We start from the raw sequence: 26,381 nt of genomic DNA on the forward strand, positions 1-26,381 counted from the left end.
TGTTAATTTTGTTACTCGTCATTTCGTAACATTTATTTTTTGTCGTTTGTAATTTGTACATTTTTAAAGTACTAAAAATTTAATTTGATTATTTGTTAAATTTATCATAAAAGCCTGTTCGGACCACAATCTAAAGATGGCTTAGTTTTTTGTCGGAAAGGGAATGCTTCATTTTCTTTAAGTTAATTAAATTCAGTTGAGAGTAGTAAACTTTTGTATTTAATATTTATTAATAATTAAAAAGTAAAAAAAACATTATAAATTTATTGTTTAATTAAAATATAAAATATAACAATACTATTTAAAAAATTTAAAAAAGCAAATGTGTAGCCAATTCTAGTGTTGCTCCAATCCAACGTGCTGGATTGGCTGGAGATGCTCTCACATACTTCGGCGCAAACCATCGTGCTTTCTCCCTCAGAACTAGAGCTTGTCTGACACCAAAATCTCAAATATAGAAAAATATCGAGTTCGAGACTCGATTATACCAAATATCTTTTCAACTAAAAAAACAGGAAACAAGAACAAAAGGAAAATAACTAAAAACGAATACTTGACCATAAATATAATGCCAAAACACTTGATAGACATTGCAACCACATGCGTTACTAGAGAGAGACAGAGACTTCAATTAGACAAACTCTCCATAAACCTCCAGACATGTTAACCAAACCTAACACATGCCAAAAAAATCCACCACACAAAATGTCAAGCCATATCAGAATAAATCCCCACCAAATATAAGATAAAAACACGACACGAGCAACTCGTAAATGACTGAGTTAGACCTAATACGTTACACCAGGGCGATGCTGCTCTCACCGCCCGGTGGCTTACGAACCCCGCCCAAGAAATCTCGAGATTCCACCTTTCCGTCCGCGAAGATGTTACTGCCACTCATCTCTCGCAATTTGGCAGAACTCAGTGGTTTCTCAGCAGATGCAGGGGGTGCGTCGCCCTTGAAAATGTCGTTTCCGGAGAGCTCGGTGAATTTCTGGTTAGGAATCTTCTTCGCTGTCTTTACTATGTTTTCTGCAGTAGACGAGCCATTGTTTTGCCCTCCAGCACCCTTCAAAACGCAGGAAAGCAGGTGAAGTTGACTTCAGCTTTATATTTACATAACAGTCACCAAAAGACAGGAAACAGAGACAACAACATGGTACCATGTTGAAACAAATTCACATTTTAATCTTTTGACATTCAAATTAAAGGATAAAACTTGTTGATAAAAGAAATTCAAAAGTGCAACAAAATAATAAATGTGCAAAGTAGATGGTCAGGAAGGGGGAAGGTTATTTTAGAAACTGTGAAAAACACTTCATCAAGAGGCCAATAATGCATCTCCCTCAATGATATAGCAAACAGTTGCCCATAAACTACACGCACAACAAAAAAGACCTTGTTTGAAATATTTTACTAAGCTGAATAAAACTTCCACATATAAATCACAAAATTTCGTAAAAAGCATATGCAGCTATTAAGTCAAGTTTGGAAGAAAGGCGTACATCCTGGGATCCATGATCTCCAATGGTAATGCTTTCTCTTAAAGCCAAAGCCCGGGCAGCCAAAGGGCGGGGTAGAATTTCAGGTGGGGGAGCAAAAATATCATGCCCACTGAGCTCTTTGCTTTTGGCATCTGAAAATTGTTTTTTCAACTTTGCTTCAGATTCGCTCTCCAAATTTCCACTCAACTCCCGCTGCTTTGCAACTTCAGGAAGAGTTGCAGGCTTCTTGGGAGAGATGTCTTCCTCTTCACCAAAAGAAATTTGACTGACTCCGCCCACCACTTGCTGATAACAGTATTAACCATAAACTTTAACAAGACATGGCGTGTCATATCTATAGTAATACACTATATTAAACAAGAAGCCCTTGGGAATACCTGGTACATACGCAATCCAGTTTTATTTGCTGAGGTCTGGTCAGCATCCTCAGTCTCTGATGATCCATTTTCTCCATTGGTTTTAAATATGCCACTCCCAGTCATTTCTTTCATTTTATAGCCTGAACATGGTTTCCTAAAACAGTGATAGCAGGTGTGTACATTAAATGATGTCCTGAATCTTTACGCTGGTGAACGTTTGTTTTACTAGATTCAATAAAGCAACTAAAAAATTGTATTCTACTGGATTCTTTCCATTGGTGGTGGTTCTGTCAAGCATTGCAGGGAGGAATGATTATTATGTAAAGATAATTGTCTATGCCAAAACGGGATTCATGATGTTTGTTTTATATTAACTTTATTAGCTTGAGATCAATCACCCTACACTACACAGTTGAATATATATAATGAATAAAGCTTGCGCAGATCTTGATTTTCCAGTGAGCCGTGAGAATTAGAAACCTATGCCTCAAATTACAAGGTCTATCGAATTCTATAATCTTCGAGGTATGCCTCGATTTTTATTTTTATTTTTTGAATGGTCGTTAGTGCTAATACAACCCAAAAAACTGAAGAATAAACGACAATTTACCTGGTTTTACAAAACTTAAAGTGAAACCCAGTACAAAATGTGGAAGAAGAACTGATATCAGCTATAAGACATCATCGCTTGACCTTCTAATTAAATCATGCTTTCGGATAGAATCACTTGTCTTAAAAAATTGATGAACCCAGATTCAAATAATATTTATCAATATTGAGATATAATCGCGAACAGCCTATGCAAATCTCAGGAAGAAATTTATCCGAAAGTTAAACAAGATCCAATTTTTAGTCAAAGGTCAACAAAATCTCTTCATGGCTTTTTCATTTAAAATTTCAAATTCAAATCTAAACTTTCAAAGATGCAGCCAAAAATATTAAATGCAACCCAAAACACGAGCCAACAAAATCTCAACACTGCGTTATATTTTTTTTCCCGAGAAAAGGTCAACAACGATAGTAAAAATGGCAGCAACAAAATCAATCAATTCAAACAAAAATGAAAACAGGAGAAAACGAAGGTAGATCTTCCACCTTTTATTCAGGCTCTCAACTTCTTCGTCAGTAACCTGACCCCCGAACACCACCTTGCTGATCCCATCCGACGGCTGCATCCATCAACCAAAAACTCAAAAACAAAATCTTTGAAATAAAAAAAATAAAACATTCCCACGTTTATCAATCAATTGAGTGAAATGCGCATCACCTGGTGGGAGCGGGTGGCGGAGGCAGTGGCGGGAGTGTTTTCCGGTGGAATCTCCGACCACGTAAGCAGATCTGCCGTCGAAGTGTGGGGTTTCCTGACCGGAGTTCCTCTCTCCATGAACACTAAAATTCAAGTGGGGAAAAGGGGGCAAGCCGAGATCTGAGGGAGGGTGGGAGTGAAATGACTCAGATGCCCTTGCGGTGTCTGTGTTGGAAGCTTGGCTACGGAGAGGATTTGGAGGACAATGGGAGGAAAGAAAAGTGTGGAGCAGAAGTGAGTTCGATGGAAGTGGGTATAGTAATATTCTTGCTTTGCGGGGAAGAAGATGAAAGAGTGGGGCGACACGTGCGCTAGCTGGGATGGCACGTGACGGTGACAGATGTGGGTTCCCAACACACAGCAAAAATCTCCACTCAAACTTGATTCGGATCGATTTGTTTTCGATTCACAAAGACCATTTATGCGATCTATCGGTTACGATAGGCATATTTTATGAAAATTGATATAAAATATTAAAATTATAATATATGATATTTAAATATTAGTTGTTTTATATTTGACAAAAAAAAAGTTTTTAAGTATAAAATTAAAATAATTTTATTAACATCAACAATTGTTACATGTGTGATACTGATTTAACAAAGTTTATATATATGTTTATTTAATATTTTTGTACCTAAACTTTATATATATATATATATATATATATATATATATATATATATATATATATATATATATATATATATATATATTTATATATATATATTTATATATATATATTTATATATATATATATATATCAATCGACTAAAATTGGATACACAATTATAATTTTACATTTCAGTTTTAGAGTGATGAAATGTAAAAATATACATATAAGTTATTTATAGAGTGGATCTCATGTGAGACCGTATTACGGATCTTAATCTGTAATATGGGTCAACCCTACTGATATACACAATAAAAAATAATATTTTTTCATGGATGACCCAAATAAAAGATATGTCTAATAAATACGATTCGTGAGACCGTCTCACACAAGTTTTTGTCTTATTTGTATACACCAAACACTTGTTTTGTAAAAAATATGAAATAATTGATATTGAAAACGCATATCTTTTTAGAGTCAGTCTCTTGTAAGACGGTTTCACGAATTTTTATCTGTGAGACGGGTCAACCCTATCGATATTCAAAATAAAAAGTAATACTCTTAGCATAAAAGTAATATTTATTCATCGATGACCCAAATAAGATATATGCTTCACAAAATATGACCCGTGAGACTGTCTCACACAAGTTTTTGTCATATACATACATACATACATATATATATATATATATATATATATATATATATATATATGATTTATACTTACTTTTTTGTTTTTTTACTGAGACTACATCGCCCCCAAAAAACTTGGATTTGGGAATTCAAAGATGATTTAGCATAAGAATGATAATTGCTAGAAAATTATTGGATTGATCTGAATTTGAAAATTAGATTCAGGAGATCGATTTTAAAATACGTTACATTGGTCAATGATCAAACTAAAAAAATGAAATGAGAAGGATTTCGGATTGATCAAATTGAATAATAACCAAACAAACACGACATATTTAAATTTCAGATTGCTTATCAATATGATTTTTATTCTCTTAAGAGGAAAAAACAGATTAATCTTTGTATATATGGATTTTATGTTTAAAAAATAAAAGTTAAATTAAAAATCTAAAAATCGCCTTCATTTATATGTTTTTTAGAATAACTTTAGTGGGAAAAAACTCAAACTATATATTAAATAATGGAATTTATAATTGTATGATATTGTTTATTTTGAGTCTAAGTTCTCATGTATTTGTTTTTGAACTTTACCAAAAAACCTCGTACTAATGAAGATATTTTACAACTTATAAGTTCATATATCAATAATGGTACGATATTATCCACTTTGAGGCCAAGTCTTAACAGATTATCTTTATAATGATATGATATTGTACACTTTGAGTCTAAGTTTTTATGGATTTGTTTTTGGATTATACCCAAAAAAACTCATACTAATGAAGATATCAACCAACTTATAATTCCATAGTCTTCCTTATATATTTTCAATATGAAACTTTGGTTACATTTTCAACGATCCTCCCCACAAACGAAGGAGTTGACCCCGCAAACGAAGGAGTTGATGCCTCCCAATAAATCCATTATGAGATTGAAGTAGACAATGTTCCAAGTATTTCACGTAAAATATGTGTTCCCAATGCATTGGAGATGAGTGGCCCTATAATGGAGTTCACATATCTCCATAAATGATATGATAATTTTTAATCTTATCAACACATTATAATTCTTATGTATTTCCAACATTGGATTTTAACTAAATTCCCGACAATCATCTACTTAAACGAAAGATCATCATTGTTCTCATGTTTGGGCATCCCTTCAAACCAATATGTCAATCCTCCCCACTTGTGGATCATACATTCAAATCGAGGTAACTCTTATCCACTACATTGAGAGCACACATCTTATGTGAAATATTTGGAGCATTGTCTTCCTCGAGAGCTCATCACAGATTTATTGAAAACCTTCACCTCTTTCGTTTGAGTATTCGAGGATTTCACCCATATGACTTGATCTAAACTTGACTCCGATACCACTTGTTGAACAATATAAGTTACATATTTCCACAATGATATAATATCGTAACTTTGGACATAAATTTTCATGAATTTGCTTTTAGACTCTACCCAAAATGTTTCATATCAATGGAAATATCTTCAACCTCATAAACTCATAGTCTTTCTCATGTACTTTCAATGTGTAACTTTGGTTGCATTCGCAACACAATCACATATTTTTGAATATACAAATGAAATCCAATTTATGAGATTTTTAAGATTTGTTGTTGTATGATCCAAACACATTCTTAATGTAGGTAACAATTAATTACTAATCCAAAAATAATAGGGATTAATTTAAGGTTTTAAATTTGACTTGATTTATTCCAACACTCCATTTACTAATCATTGCCTAATTTTTCACTATTTTTTCTTCACAAGGTACTATTATTATTTTTAAAAAAAAATCGAGGAAAGGTACTAAATATATATTTGATCACAGAAATTATATATGAGTTTTACATAAATTTCATATGAAATATCATTTTGATTTTCCTCATAAAACATTATATTATTATATTTATATATATGCTGATTTCGTCACTTGCAAGAAATTAAAAAGTCTTTCTATTATTAGCTTTACAACATTTGGTTAACGTAATCGCAACGCTTTCCTATCCTTTCGGGGTCTCGGAAAAGATTTCACGATTTGAATTCAAATTTCAAATATTTCATTCCAAATCATCAAAAAAATTATTTGCATCTTGTCCACTATTATGAGTGTCAATTTGTTCCCCCGATTATAGATATTTACCATTTATATTATTAATTGTTTTTTTCAAGAATTGCATCTGTTTATGCTGACAGAAACAATTCGGCATCAAAATCATGTACGGATTCACAATCTTATAATTTTTTTTCGAGTTGACTCGCTATGTAATTATTACAAAAAAATATTTTGTCATAAAAATGATCTTTTTATGAGTTTGGATTAATGAGAATTTTGTCTCATAAAATTGATGTTTCGCGCAAGTTTTCGTGAAATAGAGAAATATTGAATGGAATTATTTGCAAAACGAGCATTGATAGTAAAATAATCGAGTTTTTTTATTAATTGGACGCGGAAAAAAAGATTAAAATGTTTCAAATGTAAGTGTGTATGGCGTATTCTTGATCTCCTATAACCAAGTGATGAGTTCCTGATTCCATCATCATCGACCCTTCTTCATTAGCTCTTCCAAAGTCCTCACATGGATTCACTTGGAATTCAAGAGTAGCCTCCTCATTTGCATCCAAGCTAACAGTTTGAAATCCAACCAACTGTTTCGTTGGCCTACCGTCGGCATCTCCGTCGCCACGAAGGAACAGCAGAACCGGATGTTTACCTGCAGTGGCCGAGCCATGGATTTTAGTCAAGAGGGTGTGTTAAACTAGGCAAAAATTTTAAAGAAAGGAACCATAGGTGTTTACCTGCCATCTTTCCATGGTTTTTAACACCAACGGCTGCCGAGAACTTAGCCTTCTCACATGATTCGGAGCTGATATCCGAAATCGAAATACTTTTGGCACTTTCTTGCTCGTAGGATATCAAATGTGCGTTCTTGAAGTTGATCACTCGTTGGCTGACAGAGAGGAATTTATAAGCATATTTTGTGTAGCTAAGGCCATATCCAAATTCGAATACTTTTTCGCCTCGGTAGAATCTGTATGTTCTCCCTGGATAGCCTTGTGAAGGATCAGGTCTCATTCTCATGTCTGTCATTGGCACTTTGATGAAATCATTTGGATACCATGTAACAGGCAACCTCCCTCCTGCACAGAACCATGTATCATAAAAACCATTGTTTATATCGAAAACCAAATAAAATGTCGGAATTGCGATAAATGTCACCGTAACAGAAACATATTTGTTTCGTCAATTTTAATCACGAGAACATGAGCAGTTTTTACCTGGATTATGTGCACCAAATATTATATCTGCAATAGCTTGTCCCCCTGCCTCACCAGGATAACCAGCCCACAAAATGCTTCCAATCTTGGGATCATGTTTTGCGAAAGATACATCAACAGGACCACCACAAAGCAGCACCAATATAACCGGCTTTTTAGCTGCCTTAGCAACGTTAGTTACAAGACTAGCTTGCTCACCAGGGAGTACTAAGTCTACACGATCAAGTTCTTCGCTTTCTCGATCTTGATTAAGCCCCATAACCAATATAACATAATCTGCTGCCTCCGCAATCTTTAGGGATTCACCGAGGCTAATGAAAGTGCAATTTATAGTGTCGCAGCCTTGGTTAAACTCGATATTCTTGACGTAGCTCTTCAACCCTTCAAGTGGCGTAATGGGATTGCAAGGAGGGCCGGCATAGTTTCCCACAAGTGTTTTGGCCACAGCAGCATTGGGCCCTATTACTGCGAGAGACTTGGTTTTTGTCTTGGAAAGCGGAAGGAGGTTTCCAGAGTTCTTGAGAAGGACGATCCCATGGCGTGCAGCTTCGAGGGCTAATCCTCGGTGCTCAGGTGTGCAAACGTCATTTCGACTCAGTTGTCCGTAAGGGAGTGCAGTAGGATTACCATTGAAAAGTCCTAATCTCATTCTTACAGAAAAGAGGTTGTGTAGGGCTCTGTCTATATCAGATTCCGATACTTTTCCCTTTTCAACTGCTGATTTTGTATGATTTCCCAAGTAGGATCCGCAGTTGACATCCATGCCTGTTTTTCCATGTGATCCCATTAAAAAAACGAAGTAAAGAATGTGACTTCACATACTTTGATTGTAGAACCAAATATCTAGCGCTATACTAAATTAAAAGTCAAAAGTTCAGCTGATGGTAACGGTTTAATTTAACATTTATAATATCATATAACAATCCAATTACTAAGAAAAACTGCAACGCTCGAAAGGGTTCAACATACCGGCTTTGAGCACGAATGCGACAGCCTCTTCATGCGATTTGGCATATTTTTGTTGCTCAAAAATGAGCGAAACTGCGTCACAATCCGAAGTTATGTAGCTGCCATTTTCAAACATAGTTAGGGACTTGGGCACCAATTAGTCCTAAACAGCTTGCATAAATTTAACTATGTTACCCTTTGAATCCCCAGTCTCCACGGGCAGTTTTTGTCAACAGATTATAATCAGCACAGTTTGGGATCCCATTCACGAGGTTGTAAGCACACATTATCCCACTAGCTCCCCCTTTCTCCACACAACTCTTGAATGGTGGCTGGAATGTATCAGCCATATCCTGTTTAGTAACCTTAGCATCGAACGTGAAACGATTGAATCCCTTCCATTTATCCAAATCATAGGCAGTAAGATGCTTGCAGCATGAAGAGACTTGAAGATGGCCATCACTGAGTTTGCCACCTTCGAAACCATCCCCTTGTATTCCTCGGACGAACGAAACGGCATAGTTAGATGTAAGTAAAGGGTCTTCTCCGGGTGTTTCTTGGCCCCTTCCCCACCTCGGATCTCTGTATATGTTAATGTTTGGTGACCAAAATGTCATTCCTATTGCATCCCCTTCATTGTACAATGCTCTTGCCTCTGTCCCAATCACCTTCAAATGTACATATATATGATGCCAGTTGCCACCCACCATAAGTAAGAAACAAGAAATATAGTGCTTTGATAACTGACATGCTATTTGCATTAGATGACACTAAAACTACATGATATATACTTGTTGCCAATATTCGAAGGCGAAATTTTTGGGCCAACCCACGAATTTTGTCCGACTCGATCCATGAAAAAGTATTACTTTTAATCCCAAAAGTATTACATTTTATTCTAGATATAGATCGAGTTGACTCATCTCACATATATATAAATTCATGAAACTGTCTCACAAAATGCATACTCTTGAATGTATTATTAATAAATAATACCCGAGACATATATTAACAAGATCACTTTATAATTAATACTCAAAATAAATATTGCTCTAAAAAATAATCAAAATAATAATTAGAATATAATAGTTTTTTAATATATATATATATATATATATATATATATATATATATATATTATATTATATTAATTAGGCTCATGCAAGACCAATATATTTGGAGTTTAGTCTATGTTTTACATCCGATGTAGCAGAGAATGATCTTATTTTGGTTCATTTCATAATATGGCCTAGAATGAAATTACTATGCTACCCCTACTTTACAAAAACATTTACATAAATTTGTATTATTTATTTTATATATAATATATAATGTATACACACACATTCACGCGAAGCGCACTCAGAAGTCAGAGCTTTAGATGGATGTTCCAACATTTGATAGGGTACCTACCACTCAAGCCAAAGCCTTGAAAAAAATAATGTTAAATATATAACAAATATATCGTGTATCGATATTTATAACAATGGTATAATGAGATTTAATATTAAATGTTTCATGAGATTTTGATAAATTGAATTTTTGTATTTAGTTTTTTATATTGTATGAGTTATTGTATGAATCTCGTTGTACTTATAACATGATTCTAAAGTAAATTGGCTTCTATATAATTTGTCCTTACATTGGATGGACGATTAACGTTTGGAGAGGATAAAACACATGCATAACATGATAACAACCCAACCAAAACTTACCTAAATCTCGGGACTTATAATTCACTCCATATTAAAGTTTTAAATTTGAGACAAAACAAGTTTAAAACTTAACTCTAAGGCAAAAACTTGTGTGAGACGATCTTACAGGTCGTATTTTGTGAGACGGGTCTCTTATTTGGGTTATCAATGAAAAAATATTATTTTTTATGTTAAGAATATTATTTTTTATCGTTAATATCGGTAGGATTGACCCATCTTACAGATAAAGATTCGTGAAATCGTCTCACAAAAGACCTATTCCAACTATAACAAGTTAACAACTATGTTTTCTCTTTTCCGAACTAAAACAAAAATAAAACCCCGGCTTCTTACTTATAAACATCTGAAAAATGTCTCTTTTTTTAAGTGAAAAATAATGGCCTGGAGAAATACGGAGGATATTTTATTTATTTATTTTTGAAATAATCGCGAATAAAAATTCCAGGTCGTGGACAAATTATACAAAAACAAGATCCAAAAAATCAAGGGCAGGCTAGCCTTGACTTGACCAGAGAATTCTGGTCCCATTACTTCAATCATAACCTACCTTATCTTAATATTCACACCCAATTCTATATTTTTTTATACAAAAATATTTTATATTTAAAAATACATATACATAAAATATAAATATATTTATTTTCACGACAATTACATTCTTTTCTTTTGTGTTATATTTAAAGTAAGTATAAAATATTGATATTGATCTTTCAAGAATTTCTTGTGAAATCAAAACGTAATTCCTACATAAATAAGTATCTTCATATCCAGAATTACCCAAAAAAATAATGTTCTATAAGTATAGAATATACCATATATATTTTATTTAATGAAATATTTTATTTAGAAGCTGTGTAGTTAATAGAGAAGAAATTCCTTGTTCGTCCACCCTTAACTTGATCTCTACATGTATGCATATCTTGAATAGAGACTGGGAAGTAAGGATCAACCATATTTATCGGGAACAGAACAGAGCAGCTGATTATTTAGCTTTGGAAGCGCTAAAGTACAAAAGAGGATACAGAACTATTCGGACTCCTCCAACAGGCATAGATCAAATCATTGAAGAAGACAAGATGAGAATAGACTATTTGAGAAGAATTAGAGTAAGCTAATCGCTTTTTGACGGGTGACCCCCCTCTCTTGTAACAAAAAAAAAAGTATTTCAATTGTAAGACGTTATTGGGGATTTGAGTGTGTCTCATGTGAGACCGTCTCACGGATCTTAATATGTGAGACCGTCTCACGGATCTTAATATGTGAGACGGGTCAACCCTACCCATTTTCACAATAAAAAATAATACTCTTAGCATAACAAGTAATACCTTTGAATGGATGACCCAAATAAGAGATTCGTCTCACAAATACGACCCGTGAGACCGTCTCACACAAGTTTTTGCCTGGGGATTTTTATTCATAAAAAAGAATAATTTAATTTTTAATTATCATAAAAATTAATATATTTTTTTATGAGATAAGTCGATTAAAATAGAAGTATTTCACAACATAAAATAATAAGATAAAATATAATACGTAATAATATTCATGAAGTATATTACTGGAAGCGTGAAAAACTAAATTAAAAATTCCATTTATGTGTAATTTTGATAGTCCAACCTACTCCAATACAAGTTTGCAGTTCAATAATGGATCTTCAAGAAAACAATTGACAAATTTTTAGAAGTTTATTTTCGGAAGACGAACCTTGGCTATGCGGTACCAGAGATCAGCGTCGAAGGTGGAGGCAGTGAGAATCACTTGAGGGAAGCTAGTGGCCGCTTTGATAGTCCTGTTGAACAGAATCCCTGTCTCCACGCTGATGGCCTGCGCGACGCCATGTAGCGCCTCCGACCACCACTCGTAGTACGGGATGCCCAGCCGCGGGATCGCCGCCGCCTTGTTGACTAGCTGGAAGATCTTCTCGTCCAATGTGAGGCGGGAAATCAGATCGCGGGCACGTTCGCTGATGGGCAATGAGGTGTCGCAGAATCGGAGCGATCTGGTTGCTGGATCGGCGGCGTCGCATGAGTATGGCGGGCGGTGGTTGCTGGGTTGGGCTGCGATGGCGGATGTTGTGAGGAAGAAGAAGATGATGGTGGTGATGGTGGTGGTTGCAGGGATGAAGGTCTTCGTCATGGTGAATTTGGAGTGAAGGAAAGGAAGTAGAGTGGAATCCATATATATAAAGGCAATGGAAACAAGAATGAGTGGATATCACGTGATATCGTTACACGGATTTTAATCTGTGAGGCAGGTCAATTCTACCGATATTCACAATAAAAAATAATATTCTTAGCATAAAAATTAATATTTTTTTATGGATGACCCAAATAAGATATATGTCTCACAAATAAGACCCGTGAGATCGTCTCACACAAATTTTTGTCAACCAGAAAATGCAAAACAAACAAGAAATCCTTTTTAATATAGAAAGGTCTTGACGTGATATTTTACATGTTGATATTATATCGATTTCAACAAACATTATATTAAAAATAATTAAAATTATAACAACAAATTTCAAAATAATATATTAAAATTGAAATATTTCGAAAAAATAATATAAATATTACAGATTGATTTTTACCCATATTGAACGAGAATATCTAAATGTGATGAGATTATTCTATGCCATCAGTTATCTCTATTACAATGCTATATAATTTTATAATAAACCAAAAAGTGTAAAACACTGACCATGTGGATTTCACAATTTTTAACAAACTAATTAATATGTATACATTGTGTACTTTGGATCATCACCTACTACGTATTTAAAGACGAGCATGTCAGTTTATGGTTTTTCAGATCTATATTCGTGAGACGAACACGAACGTGCATAGTAGGGTGCGTATAATTTTCATGTTAGGCTCTTATATTGTGTCTATGTTATAATTAGTTTAATATTTCTATATCAATTTAAATATTTGGTTTTATTATATTAACAATGTAGTTTTTATTTCTACTTTGGTGTTTAAAACCGTACATCTAGTTTTACTAAAAACACAATAACTCGGTCTTATGGATTAATTTTATGATACGTAGATTCTGTTTAGATCACTTTTGAAAAAATATTACTTTTTATGTCAAAAGTATTATTTTTTATTATAAATATGGACATAATTAATCTGTTTCACAAGAAACATTCGATTTAAATTTAATAAAAAAAATCATCCAAGCCAACGTTGTGATTATCACTAGACTATTTATGCCCTATTGACATTGGCTTTTAGAGATTAATTAATTTTGGAGTCAAAAACTATTTTATAACTTCAATCTCAATGACCATTTAATCAATAATAGGTTTTTTGCGAGACGGTTTTACGGATCTTTACCCATGAGACAGATCGATGTTAATCATATTTATAATAATAAATATTAACTTCGACATAAAAATTAATATTTTTCATTGATGACTTAATTAGGAAATCTATCTCAAAAAGTTTTGCGTTTAATCAATTTGCGTTGACATGCTACAATAGGCGTCGGATAACGATGATCATTTGATCTACATGGAGGATAATATTCTCGTTGTTGGTTGAACTCAAACGATATTAGTTTTGATTCTTTTGTTTCAAAAAAATTCACCAATTTATACTCGTTTTATTAGTGATTTCATTGAAGGAAAGAAAATAGGAAAAAGAAATCAACGTGACAAATATCTCCTCAAAGTTTTGGTCATTTTTTGCAATCCCCTTCGACAAATTAAAATTCTAAAAGGAAAATAAGAGCCATTTATTATCAAATAAGACATACTTAAATTGTGATTATTCATAATAAATCGTCATCATGTTTGGCTATCTGTACATTTAATTATTTATTTTTTATTTGGCATGATATCACATGACATTATAATGTTTTTTTTTTTAAAAAAGTTAAGCATTCATAACATTAAGTTGATAAACTCTGAGTTACAATACAAGAAAGCCAAGATGGAATATTTTGATCTAGCCAAAGTAAATTGGAAGAGCTATTGAATGCTCTATGAACAAGAAAGTGTGTCACAGTATTGACCGAACGATACATATGCTCGATCGACACAAAATAATTAATGTTATCTTAGACAGTGTTTGCTAATGATTATGTTTTTTATAAGTGTTTAAATTTATAGATTACGAAGAAGTGGAGAAAAATCAATAGTGTATAGTGTTTTAAAACAAATGTAACAGGACTGAAAATATGAATGAATAATATTTGATAAATAATTTATTCCAGTACTAACTTTTTATCAAAATAATTTTTATAAAAGTAAAATCAACATCTCACCATTTTTGGATTTCAATTAAATTAAGCAAAAAATAACATAGAATCTAAGTTTAGAAAACACCTTAAACTCATTTTTTTAAGCTAAAAGTAAAAAATATTCCTTTTAATGATTGCACACACTTCATGTGTAATGCACGAGAAATTTATCTTGTTAATCTGAAATGAGTTATGGATTAATCAAGGTAATTATAGACGGGACGCGTTCTTGTTAGATTTTGAAATGGAGAAAATTTCTTGTGCGTGACTCGAAGGTCTCGCGCATATGCGCGAGAAGTGTACGCGCATATGCGCGAGCCATGCGAGAAGCCAAAGGAGAAATCCAGAAGGTTTGGCGCACATGCGCGGTGTAAGTGCGGGCACATGCGCGCTAGGTCCAGAAGGTTGGGCGCATATGCGCCGATTAGATGCGCGCATATACGCGGGTACTGTTTGCCGAGACCAGTAGGTCTCGCGCATATGCGCGGGTTGTGTCGCGCATATGCGCGAGTCGTTTTGTGGCACATTGTGAGAAAGACACGTATCCATTTACATGCAAGATATATATGTGTGTAATCGATTCCTTCTTCAGCAAATCAGAAATGAATCGAGAGTTTGAGAAAAACTTTGATTCGTAAGTTTCAAATTCAATTTGCAAAGAATCTGTTTGTCTGAATTGAAATCCGACTTCGGTACTGTGTTCCTATCAACGCAGGCTACAACTGGACGTAAGTTTTGTTACGTTTAGATATGTTTTGAATTTATGATGTTGTCAGAACTGAATATGATTCAAATATGGTGTTTCTGCTACCGTAGACATCGTATAATTGAAGTCAGATTGAAGAACAGATTGTTTCTGTATTTGTTATGATTTCAGAGTTGATTTGACTAAGATTTCATATCAGATTTGTATTGTTATTGAGATTATGACTAGTATTGTTATTGATTACGAAGTCTGATATTATATCTGTGATGTTTAGACTGACGGGGTATCGAGACTGTGTTGTTATGCCGTTTAAACATCAGTTGAATTAGATTGATCAGATTCAGTTATGATTTCGATTATATCGTGATATCATTGATATGAATCAGACTGTATTTTGTTCAGATATTGATCAGATTATGTACTGAGTTGAGTATTGATCAGAACAGATTGTGAATGGAGTTATTCATTGATACTATGTATTCGATATTGTCTTTTCAGATTGGATATGGACAGATTTAAATACAGGTCATCGTCTTCGTCAGACCGGGACGACAAATGTATAATTCATGTGATATCTGGGAAGATATAACTCAAATCAGATCTCATTTGAGTTTCCCAATAAAATCACATACTTGATTATTGTTTGTCTTCTGATATGATTATGATTTGTTTATAGACTTTATATTCAAATCTTTTGGAAATGAGCATGCTTTGTTTACAGATTGTTATACATTGCTTTTGAGATAGGAAAGTTTGACAGATAGTCAGACTTCTAGATGTTCGGTGTATCTCAGCTTAGGAGCAGCTCTGACTCCTATTGCAGCCGTTGATACAGCTCAGACCGAAGTCTAGGAATAAGACGTACAGTCACCCCGAGTGGGAGGGTAGGTGACAGCCATTGACGTCTTATTCACACCGGGATCCCTAGAGTTATAGTTGAGTCGAGTCTAGACATGATTTGACTAGAACTGCATGCGTTTATGGATGTGGTTTCATAGATTATGAAACCCATTGTTATTGCTTTCAGTTATGATAGCATGTTTTTATGATTTGATTTGAGTAGCATATTTAACTGATTTGTGTTGCATGTTTATTTTGAGTTGATTTCATAGATTATGAAATCTATTGTTTTTAAGTTTATTCATGATAGAATATTTCGTGATTTACTTTATGTATATGCATGTTTACCATGTTTTATACTGCGATTTATTCTCACCGGAGTTATCCGGCTGTTGTCTTGTTTTGTATGTGTGCATGACAACAGGTGGGACAAGAACGGGGTCAGAAGATGATGAGAGAAGATGAGTTTAGCGTGGTGATTCCAGACTTGGATATAGATAGGTTTTATTACTAGAACTTTAGTAGTTTAACCTTAGATTAATTGAAAGACTGTTGTACGTTATTGTACTTTTATACAGATATGTATATTATTTAGATGTCATTACCTTCCGCACTTATATTTTAAAAGAAAATTTTTTTTAGACCCTGTTTATCAGAACTGATAATTAAATCCCAACAATGATTAAGAAATTGATTAGCGTCCGGATCCCCACACCATGGTATTACCAATTTATTAATTTGTCATTTGGTATCTATCAAATTTCATAATTCTCATATGGCCTTAGCAAATTATTTAATTATTATATGATTCTCATCAATTTTGATAATTATCATATAGTTCAAATTATATGATTTAAAAATATCAATATTATTATATTCTATGACAAATTACAAAACTATTAATAATTAACGAGTTAAAATCATATAAAAAAAAAAGGGTTTGACCGAAGGTGAATGAACACTCGTTCGTATACTTCGATTGTTAATATGATATATAAAGACTGCTACTACAAAAAATATTATACATTTGATCGTAAATACCGATTGCTTGTTGAATGAACCCTGTGAATTACGTGAAAGTAAGATACTCAAAATTCAGGGTCAAAAAGTTTTAGAAAACGTTCTTCGTAGAAAAAATATAAATGAAAAACATCGCAGAATTGAATTGTTTGAGCCAAATTTATTGGGATACGTTGTCTCTATATAGATTACATATTGATAGTTAAATATACTCTATATTATGAATTAAAGTGATAACATTTCTATGTCAGAATGTAGCGTAAATAAATAACAATGGGACATGTTTGACCAAATGGATTATGAAATGGACATATTCTCCACAATTCATTCCCATTCTCATGCATGGTAAATTCATAAGAACCAGAGATTCATTGTTCCAACAGAATACCTATTCTCGATTTTATGGGAATAATAATTCATTTGCTGAAAAACCACTCACTTTGATATCAAACCATTCACTCTCTGGGGTGAATTGATGGGAGTTAAAATACGTCGACTATGATTGTCCTGCCAAACCAAACCAAACCAAACCAAACCAAACATGGACCTTAATTCATGCATAATCGAGCCAAGTCGTGACGAAAAAATCAATTATAAATTGTTTTAATCTTTTATCGCGATTGATATTTTTTGCCAAAAAATGGATAGATGGATCAAATGTTTTGCACATGATTTATTTTGTTTTGTTTATATAAAATGTTAGATGCATTTGATTTTTTATAATTAATGCACACAATACTTGTTTGAGTAAAACGTAATACGATTTATAACAATAAATATAACAGAAGATATAGTCTCATGCATGAAGACACTGGGTCAAAGACAATATACATGAAAGTTAATAGCTACAAATCTACATAATATTTTATGCATGTCTTCTGAAATTCAAATATTATTTAAAATTGGGTTTGAAAATGATATTTATTTTCCAGATAGATAATCATAATAGATTAAATCTTAAATCTATATATTACTTATTTACATATTAATAATGCAGAATAAAATAAATTTCAAATGACATCGTTATTGAATAATTGAGTGAATTTAAATTCATCATAATTAAAATAAAATACTATATAAACATGTAAGAGGTAGATTCGAAGTTTATCACCTTAATTACTTCTCTAAACAACAAAAATATATTTGATATCAATAGATGTAAAATACATGAATCTAAATACAACCTTAAAGAATTTTATATTTTAGCTGAATAAATCGATAAACCAACATCGATGAGACTGAAAAATAACGATGTAAATTCTACGAAAAATAATGATACCATTTATCAACATTCCAGTGGATCATGTAGGAGTTGACGAAGAACAAGTACTTTTCTACCTTTCATTAAAAGAAAATCAAAACTTTCTGTATAAATTTTATATCTGGAAAGGAAAAAAAATTTGAATCACCAAGAATGTCCAATCTCAAGACAGAGATGCACGCACACATCTTTCATGCTCACACTTGACTGCCATATCAGTTCAATTGAGTAGCACCTTGAATTAACATCGTACTCCGATTTCAATGTCTTCACCAAATCACATGGATTAGTGTGTTGCTAGGCTCTTACTCTATCTTCATATATACTAGTTCAACTCAGCAGATGAAGATTAACAATTGTAGAAGTTAGAATCGATCTCCTGCGCGCTTGTTGTCTGATAGATATATAGGTTATAGGTCAGTTGGGACTTATCAATTGACGCGGTTTGTCCAACGGACTTGTATAAACTAAAATCTTCTAGTGGAATCACTCGTACATAAGAAATATGGAGATAGAAGGATTCAATCATCAAACTTTCATAAACAAATTTTGTTTTACACACATTTCTTATTGGTGTCATGGTTTGCTTATCAATTTGACCAAAATATTTGTTGTGTCGGTTCGAATTGTTTTCACATTTTACTTGACGGATCAATTAATTAAGATAAAAAAAAATAGCTTCATCTGTGGTTGGTTTAACCATGAAACACCTTTTAAGTAATCCCAAACTGATGTTAACAAAGAGCTCCTAGACTAGTTTCTCTACCAATCTCACGGATTTGATCCGTAAAAATAATGATTTGTTTACGCACAAGCTAGTTAAGGATGGCTAGAAGCCAAACGAAGAAATATATTGATTTTATCCTAAAGACGAGGATGGATAGAAGATAAAAATTTGTGTGAGACGGTCTCACGGATCGTATTTTGTGAGACATATCTCTTATTTTGGTCATCTATGAAAAGTATTACTTTTTATGCTAAGAGTATTACTTTTTATTGTGAATATCGATAGAATTGACCCATCTAACAGATAAAGATTCGTGAGACCATCTCACAAGATATCTACTCTGATTAAAATACAAAATCAGTTCTAGAAGATATGGTTCGAGCTTCACATAACATTATTCTCTTTGATTTGAATTATTGTGTTTTTTTTTTAAAAAAAAAAACACACTAATGCTATAATTCAGGACTTAATTTATATATATATGAAAGGACAAAATTATGAATATTGTAGTAAATGTTCCCGATTGTATGTATATATATATATATTACTTATACTTTACTTCCTCTTTACTTCCAAATTTGGAGAAAATGCACTCTCTCTTCCATGGAGCAGCTACTCTCTGCACCATCATCGGCCTCGCAGCAACGGTCTTCATATCCTTCACCGATTCCGCTCAGCCGCCATTTTCGTGCGGCAGCTCAAACCCACAAACGGAGTCGCTCCCGTTCTGCCACACGACGCTCCCCATCTATCAAAGAGTTCGGGACCTGGTGTCGCGGCTGACGCTGGAGGAGAAGATATCCCAGCTGGTTAACTCGGCTCCCGCCATTCCCAGGCTCGGAATTCCGGCTTACGAGTGGTGGTCGGAGGCGTTGCACGGCGTCTCCGGCTACGGGAATGGGATAATGTTTAATGGCAGAATCAGCTCCGCCACCAGCTTCCCGCAGGTCATCCTCTCCGCCGCGACGTTTGATTCTCATCTCTGGTACCGCATTGGTCAGGTGAAAATATATATGTATATATATCTTGATGAAATATTCACGTTAATACATTTATGTGGAAAAACCAACATTAATCAAAAATCAAAATTAATTGTCCGTTGTGGAATGGATATGGAAAAAATGGTTTTTCAGGCGGTGGGAAAAGAGGCTCGAGCAATATATAACGAAGGGCAGGCGAAAGGGATGACATTTTGGGCGCCAAACATAAACATATTCAGGGACCCGAGGTGGGGGAGAGGGCAGGAGACGCCCGGGGAAGACCCATCGGTGTCGGCGCAGTACGCAGTTTCCTATGTCCGGGGGATTCAGGGCGACACTTTCGAAGGTGGGAAGCTCCCAAATGGCCACCTCCAGGCCTCCGCCTGCTGCAAGCACTTCACCGCCTACGATCTCGATAACTGGAAGGGGATTAAACGCTTCGGCTTCAATGCAATTGTAAGTCAAATATATTTCTTCTTACATAATTGGTAATATTCTTTGCTATTTTCAAAGCAAAAATTGGTATCGCTATTATTTAATCGGATAAAAGTAAAATTTATCTTCCAAATTTCTCTATATCAGTTTTTTCGGTGTAAAATTTTGTGAAATTGATTGAATATCTTTTAAACATGATCTTGCGTATTTTTATGTATGAGCCGAATTAATTAGTAAAAAACCTGTTTTTGTATTAAAAATACATTTGGTATCGAGTGTTTCCATGTTCTTTTTTGTTTGTTTCTTAAACCGGATTTGGAGCTTTGCATTTTTCTTGCAATATGCACTTTATTCTACTGCTTTTGGTTGGAAGCGTGCTTGACTCGTGGCACGAAAAGTGGCACTTTAATAATAATAATTACTAAAATATGAAATCTCCCATGAATCACGGTTTATTACTATTCACTCATCGAACTTAGATTTCTTCGAAAACCACGCCTTCAGAATAAATGTAAGAATTCAGGATATGATGGGCGATATTATATTATATATATTGTAAATAAATATATGTTTCAGAAAAATAAATTTAGATTAATCGTCTATACTACTATACTAGTTTCAATGCACTGTAAATTTCTGACAGAGAACAGCAGTGGATGTCCACCTTCATCTTTTTTTTAAGTTATAAATTATAAATATAAAGCTTTGATATGCAATGTAAATATATATTGTAATATTATATAAAGTTTGTTTAGTTGTATTGATAAATATTATTATAATAATTAATAATATATTTGAGTAAAGTGTGGAACAATATTAAGAAAAAAAAACTTATGTGAAACGGTCTCATGGATCATATTTTGTGAGATATCTTTTGTTTGCGTGATCAATGAAAAAATATTATTTTTTATGCTAAGAGTATTACTTTTTATTGTGAATATCAGTAAGATTGACCCGTCTCACAGATAAAGATTCGTGAGACCGTTTAACAAGAGATATACTCGTTAGAGAAATAATTATATGTTTGGTTTGATTAATTATTGAAGATGAGTTGATAAATACAATTTTGTCCATTTTTAATAGTTAATGAAATCTAAATAATAAATATAATAAATTGCGACTAAGCATTTGATTATTTAAACAAAAAACAACCTTAATTTTTTTTAGACTTGATTCGAATTATATATATATATATAAATTTTTTCGAATTATAACTAAATTGTTATTGTTATTATCGCTTCAGCCATTGTCACCTTTCATTTTGTGGCCCCGTTTGTTGAAGATTTAGGTGTCATCCAAGGAAAATCACGTGTGTGAGTTGAAAACAAGCCAAAGAACATTCAATGCATAACCTTGAAATTATTGAATGGGTGCCCACAATTTAATTGATCCAGATCTTAAATTATATCCATGTTTTTGGGTTTTTTTATCCAATATTTTTACAGTTTGCTTTGGAATAAATTCTTTTTTATGATCATGTTATGTATTGTTGAATGTATTAAAAGTTTATGTAAATGCTACATAAAATCAAGAAAAAATGTGGGAAAAGTTATAGACTATGGATAGTTAGATGCTAACCTCAGTGTTGTTGGACGGCCCAGATTTAACATCATAATTTGGGGTTGAGTGTTAAAACACATTTGGAATAATTTGGGCCATCAGTTCTATCGTTAAGGTATTGCTGTTGGATCTCGGTTGTTCTCATGCCCAAACGTAACGGAAGTTCTAACAATAGCTCCTAAGGGTTTTGGAACCAGTTTTTGGTATATTTTTCAGTATGTCTGTGTATCTGTGTATATATATTTTGAAACAAGTTTTTGGTATATTTTTCAGTAGACATTAATCACGGTTTTGGTTTGTGGTTGTTAAATATTTTATGTTAATTCTAAGCATATGACAGTGCTCAAATTTGATGAGCTGCTATAGACACATAGTAGTAGTAAGCTTACGACGAAGTTTAAAAATGCGGTTATGTTTGAAATTGAAATTTATATGAAATTAGATATCAAAATCAAATTCTTAACACTGAAATGATGCAACTAACAACAGGTGACCAAGCAAGATTTGGCAGATACATATCAGCCACCTTTCAAAAGCTGTGTTCAGCAAGGAAAAGCGAGTGGGATAATGTGTGCATACAACCGTGTCAATGGTGTTCCAAACTGTGCTGACTACAACTTATTGACTACGACTGCTCGTCGCCAATGGGGTTTCCATGGGTGGGTAGTTTAGTAGCTTCATGTATTCTCAGTTTCGCAAGGGCTTTTTTTAAAAAAATTAGCTCATTGGTATCAGGTACATCACATCAGATTGCGATGCTGTGGCCATGATTCATGATGTTCAGAATTATGCGAGATCACCGGAAGACACAGTTGCGGATGTTCTCAAAGCTGGTACGATGTTACCCACATTCATGACTTCGCCATGTCTAATGTTACAAGCATGACAGTATTTTATAAATTAAAGTGTGTCTGAAATTTATAGATGCTCGAGATTGGATCGAGTTCTTTAACTTTGAATATATAGCAAATAACATGTTAGCCAATCGAGTGTGGACATAGAAGTTTGATCAAAAACCGGGAAAGGGAAGTTTTGGCGGAGAATTTTGAATTTGTAAAAATTACAAATAAAACTTCATTTTAAAAAAATATGTGAGGATGAGGCTAAGTACGTCCCTTTGTGAATAAAAACTCGTGAGTTGATTCGATTTGTTTACGAGCTAGTTTGGACCTTTGATTTGATATCTTAGAATATCTGGGTTATTGTTATAATATCTCTTAATTGAAAAGTACAACCATTTAGTGTGCTACTAAACTTGTTGAACTTACTACAAACGATTCCCAAACATTTGAAATCAATGCAGGGATGGATGTAAATTGCGGTTCATACTTAAAGAACTACACCAGATCAGCAATCTTACAAAAAAAGTTGACAGAATATGAAGTAGATAGAGCCCTTCACAATCTATTCTCAGTTCGAATGAGGCTCGGATTATTCAACGGAAATCCATACAACCAGCTATTTGGAAGCCTTGGAGCAGCTCATGTCTGCACCCAAGAGCACCAGCAACTAGCCCTTGAAGCCGCGAGAAACGGCATCGTCCTCTTAAAGAACAATGCCAAGCTCCTCCCACTTCCAAGATCCAAAGCATTGTCCCTCGCTGTGATTGGCCCCAATGCTAATACGGGATATGTGCTTCGTGGGAATTATGATGGCCCTCCATGTAAAACCTTGGAAATTCTCAAGGCACTTCAAGAATATGTGCCACATACCGTGTACCACAAGGGTTGTGATGACGTGAATTGTGGTTTTGCTGATGTGAATGGTGTTGCTAACGTGGCGAAAGATGCAGATTTCGTGGTTTTGGTGATGGGATTGGATCAGAGTCAAGAAACAGAGGATCGTGATCGCGTGGAGTTGACGCTTCCAGGCCAGCAAGAGAGTATTGTTAGGGAAGTTGCTAGGGTCTCGAAGAAGCCTGTGGTTTTAGTGCTGTTGTGCGGAGGTCCTGTAGATGTTTCTTTTGCGAAAAACGACCCGAAGATTGGAAGTATACTGTGGGCTGGGTATCCTGGTGAAGCTGGAGGAGTTGCTGTGGCAGAAACCATATTCGGTGACCATAATCCTGGTAAGTCGGAATGATCTGAAGCAAATTTAAATTGAAGTTGATTTTTTGTTTATATATGCCATATTCATGTGATGCAGGAGGAAAATTACCTGTGACATGGTATCCAAAGGATTTCATCAACGTACCAATGACAGACATGAGAATGAGGCCTGATCCATCCTCAGGATATCCAGGACGGACATATCGATTCTACCGGGGTCCAAAAGTTTTCGAGTTCGGGTACGGTCTCAGCTACACAACCTATTCCTATAACTTCATGCCTGCTACACCAAACACCATCCATTTGAATCATCAGTTGATATCAACTACTCGAGCAACCCACCAAACCTCAAACAAGACTAGCTACCTGTCGGTTTCCGATATATCCACCAACATTTGTGACAAATTGAAGTTCTCAGCCCTTGTTGGAGTTGAAAACACTGGAGACATGGCAGGAAAGCATCCAGTTCTGCTATTCATGAAACACAATATATCACCAGGCGATAGAGACCCGGTGAGACAGTTGGTCGGATTCGAGAGTGTGAGCTTGAACTCCGGGGAAAGGCACGTAATCGAATTCGTATTGAATCCATGCGAGCATCTTAGTACCGCGGATGAGGATGGTTTGATGGTGATCGAAGAAGGGTACAGATATTTGGTTGTAGAAGATAAAGAGTACCTTGTTAACATTGTAATTTGACAAAAAAAACTTGTCAAATTTAATTGTACGTTTTAGCATCCATGCTCTAAATTTGGTTATTTCTGGTACCAAGTTGAAGTGATTTATGCTTCAAAATCATGTATTGGATTTGCTTCCACTATAACTACCAAGAATAGGAGGATTTTTCAAATTTCGGACTTGGATTAGTTAAGGAAAAATAGTAGTACGAACTATACAAATTATAGACTTGTTGCCATGTGTAGGTCTTTTGTGAAATGGTCTAAGGAATCTTTATCTGTGAGATTATCGATATTCACAATAAAAAATAATATTTTAAGTATAAAAGTAATATTTTTTCATGGATGACCTAAATAAGATATCTGTCTCACAAAAATATGACTTATGAGACCGTCTCACATAAATTTTTTACGTCCTCTTGACAACGTTTTCTGTCAAACATCATTGGAGAAGTTGGTGAAAAATCTCCAATCAAAACATTTTTTTGGGTTCACTTTCTACTCACAAAATAGTGGTACTATGTCATATAAAATGTGGTACACTTCATTGGAAATGTGGTATTAAAAAGTATTCAAGGACTAAAAACAAAAAAAAATCAACGACCGAGAATTGAAGGTCAATTTTCCGAACATTTAACTAATTGTACTATTTTAATACGATACTGCTGTATTTGTCAGATATAATAAAAAAAATTACAATGAGGAAAGACACTAAATAAGACAATGCACTTTAAAATTTATTATATCCATATTTCCAGTTTAATATGGATATGATAGGTTGTATCTTAATGGGGTTGGGCTTGTCAGGTTGTCCTTTTCAAGGCCTAATTTTGTTACTTCAGTCATTTAATTCATTAATAGGAATTAGACTTTTCATTTTGGATGGACTAATTACAAAATATCAATGGGCTTCCACTTGAAAAATCTTTCGTTCAATCTGATTTATCGTTCTAAATTTGGATCTTGATGTCAGATATACTATAAATTCTCTTTTCTCTCTGATTTAATTCTCATAACAAATATCTCGTGTTTGAGTTGGTGAAATAATTAAATGTTTGATTAATATTCAGGAGTTCGATTATTCTTACCAACACCTTATCGGACGAGCATATAGTTTTGAAAACCAATTCTTTGATCACTTGACTAACTGCTTTGACCACAAATCTTCTTGATATTGCAAAAAGTTGAAATAATTTTTTTAAAAAATAGAGGGTTCGATAATATAAAAAATAATGTTATATTCGAAAAAACTTTTAGAATCTTAGGCAAAATTAATAATCACAAAGACAGAGATTGCACGTGGAAGAAAAGAGGTTAGCTAAGGTCTTTCACGGCACGAGAAGTCTAGAAATCAAGTAAAGGAGCAAGCACATCTCGTTGTCGATCATTCTAGTATTTTCAATTCAACATGATTGTTTCAGAAAAAACCCAAAATATCAAGAAAAAATTATTTTCAAACCCTTGGAATACGCTCGGACGGCGAGATTTGAAGTTATGAATTTTAAATTCATTTGATTAT

General features: G+C 33.9%; 3 protein-coding genes across 3 annotated transcripts; 1 reads left to right on the forward strand and 2 right to left on the reverse strand.

Annotated features, from left to right (window-relative positions):
• Nucleotides 1-536: 536 nt before the first annotated feature.
• Nucleotides 537-3,526, reverse strand: LOC140832812 (uncharacterized). The gene is made up of 5 exons (XM_073197018.1): nt 3,132-3,526; nt 2,960-3,033; nt 1,883-2,018; nt 1,506-1,790; nt 537-1,069 (listed from the first exon to the last, which is right to left on the reverse strand). Exons 1-5 carry the CDS (start codon nt 3,246-3,248, stop codon nt 797-799), a joined length of 885 nt encoding a protein of 294 aa, XP_073053119.1. The 5' UTR covers nt 3,249-3,526; the 3' UTR covers nt 537-796.
• A 3,309-nt stretch (nt 3,527-6,835) lies between these two features.
• On the reverse strand, nt 6,836-12,550 carry LOC140832814 (probable beta-D-xylosidase 7). Its single transcript, XM_073197019.1, has 6 exons — nt 12,071-12,550; nt 8,847-9,319; nt 8,673-8,770; nt 7,704-8,468; nt 7,224-7,565; nt 6,836-7,138 (listed from the first exon to the last, which is right to left on the reverse strand). Exons 1-6 carry the CDS (start codon nt 12,542-12,544, stop codon nt 6,897-6,899), a joined length of 2,394 nt encoding a protein of 797 aa, XP_073053120.1. The 5' UTR covers nt 12,545-12,550; the 3' UTR covers nt 6,836-6,896.
• A 7,163-nt stretch (nt 12,551-19,713) lies between these two features.
• Nucleotides 19,714-25,000, forward strand: LOC140832815 (probable beta-D-xylosidase 7). The gene is made up of 6 exons (XM_073197020.1): nt 19,714-20,163; nt 20,296-20,598; nt 22,627-22,796; nt 22,873-22,970; nt 23,441-24,205; nt 24,283-25,000. Exons 1-6 carry the CDS (start codon nt 19,750-19,752, stop codon nt 24,882-24,884), a joined length of 2,352 nt encoding a protein of 783 aa, XP_073053121.1. The 5' UTR covers nt 19,714-19,749; the 3' UTR covers nt 24,885-25,000.
• Nucleotides 25,001-26,381: the final 1,381 nt, after the last annotated feature.

Source organism: Primulina eburnea, chromosome 5 (genome assembly GCF_022965805.1).
Source record: "Primulina eburnea isolate SZY01 chromosome 5, ASM2296580v1, whole genome shotgun sequence".
Classification (NCBI taxonomy): domain Eukaryota; kingdom Viridiplantae; phylum Streptophyta; class Magnoliopsida; order Lamiales; family Gesneriaceae; genus Primulina; species Primulina eburnea.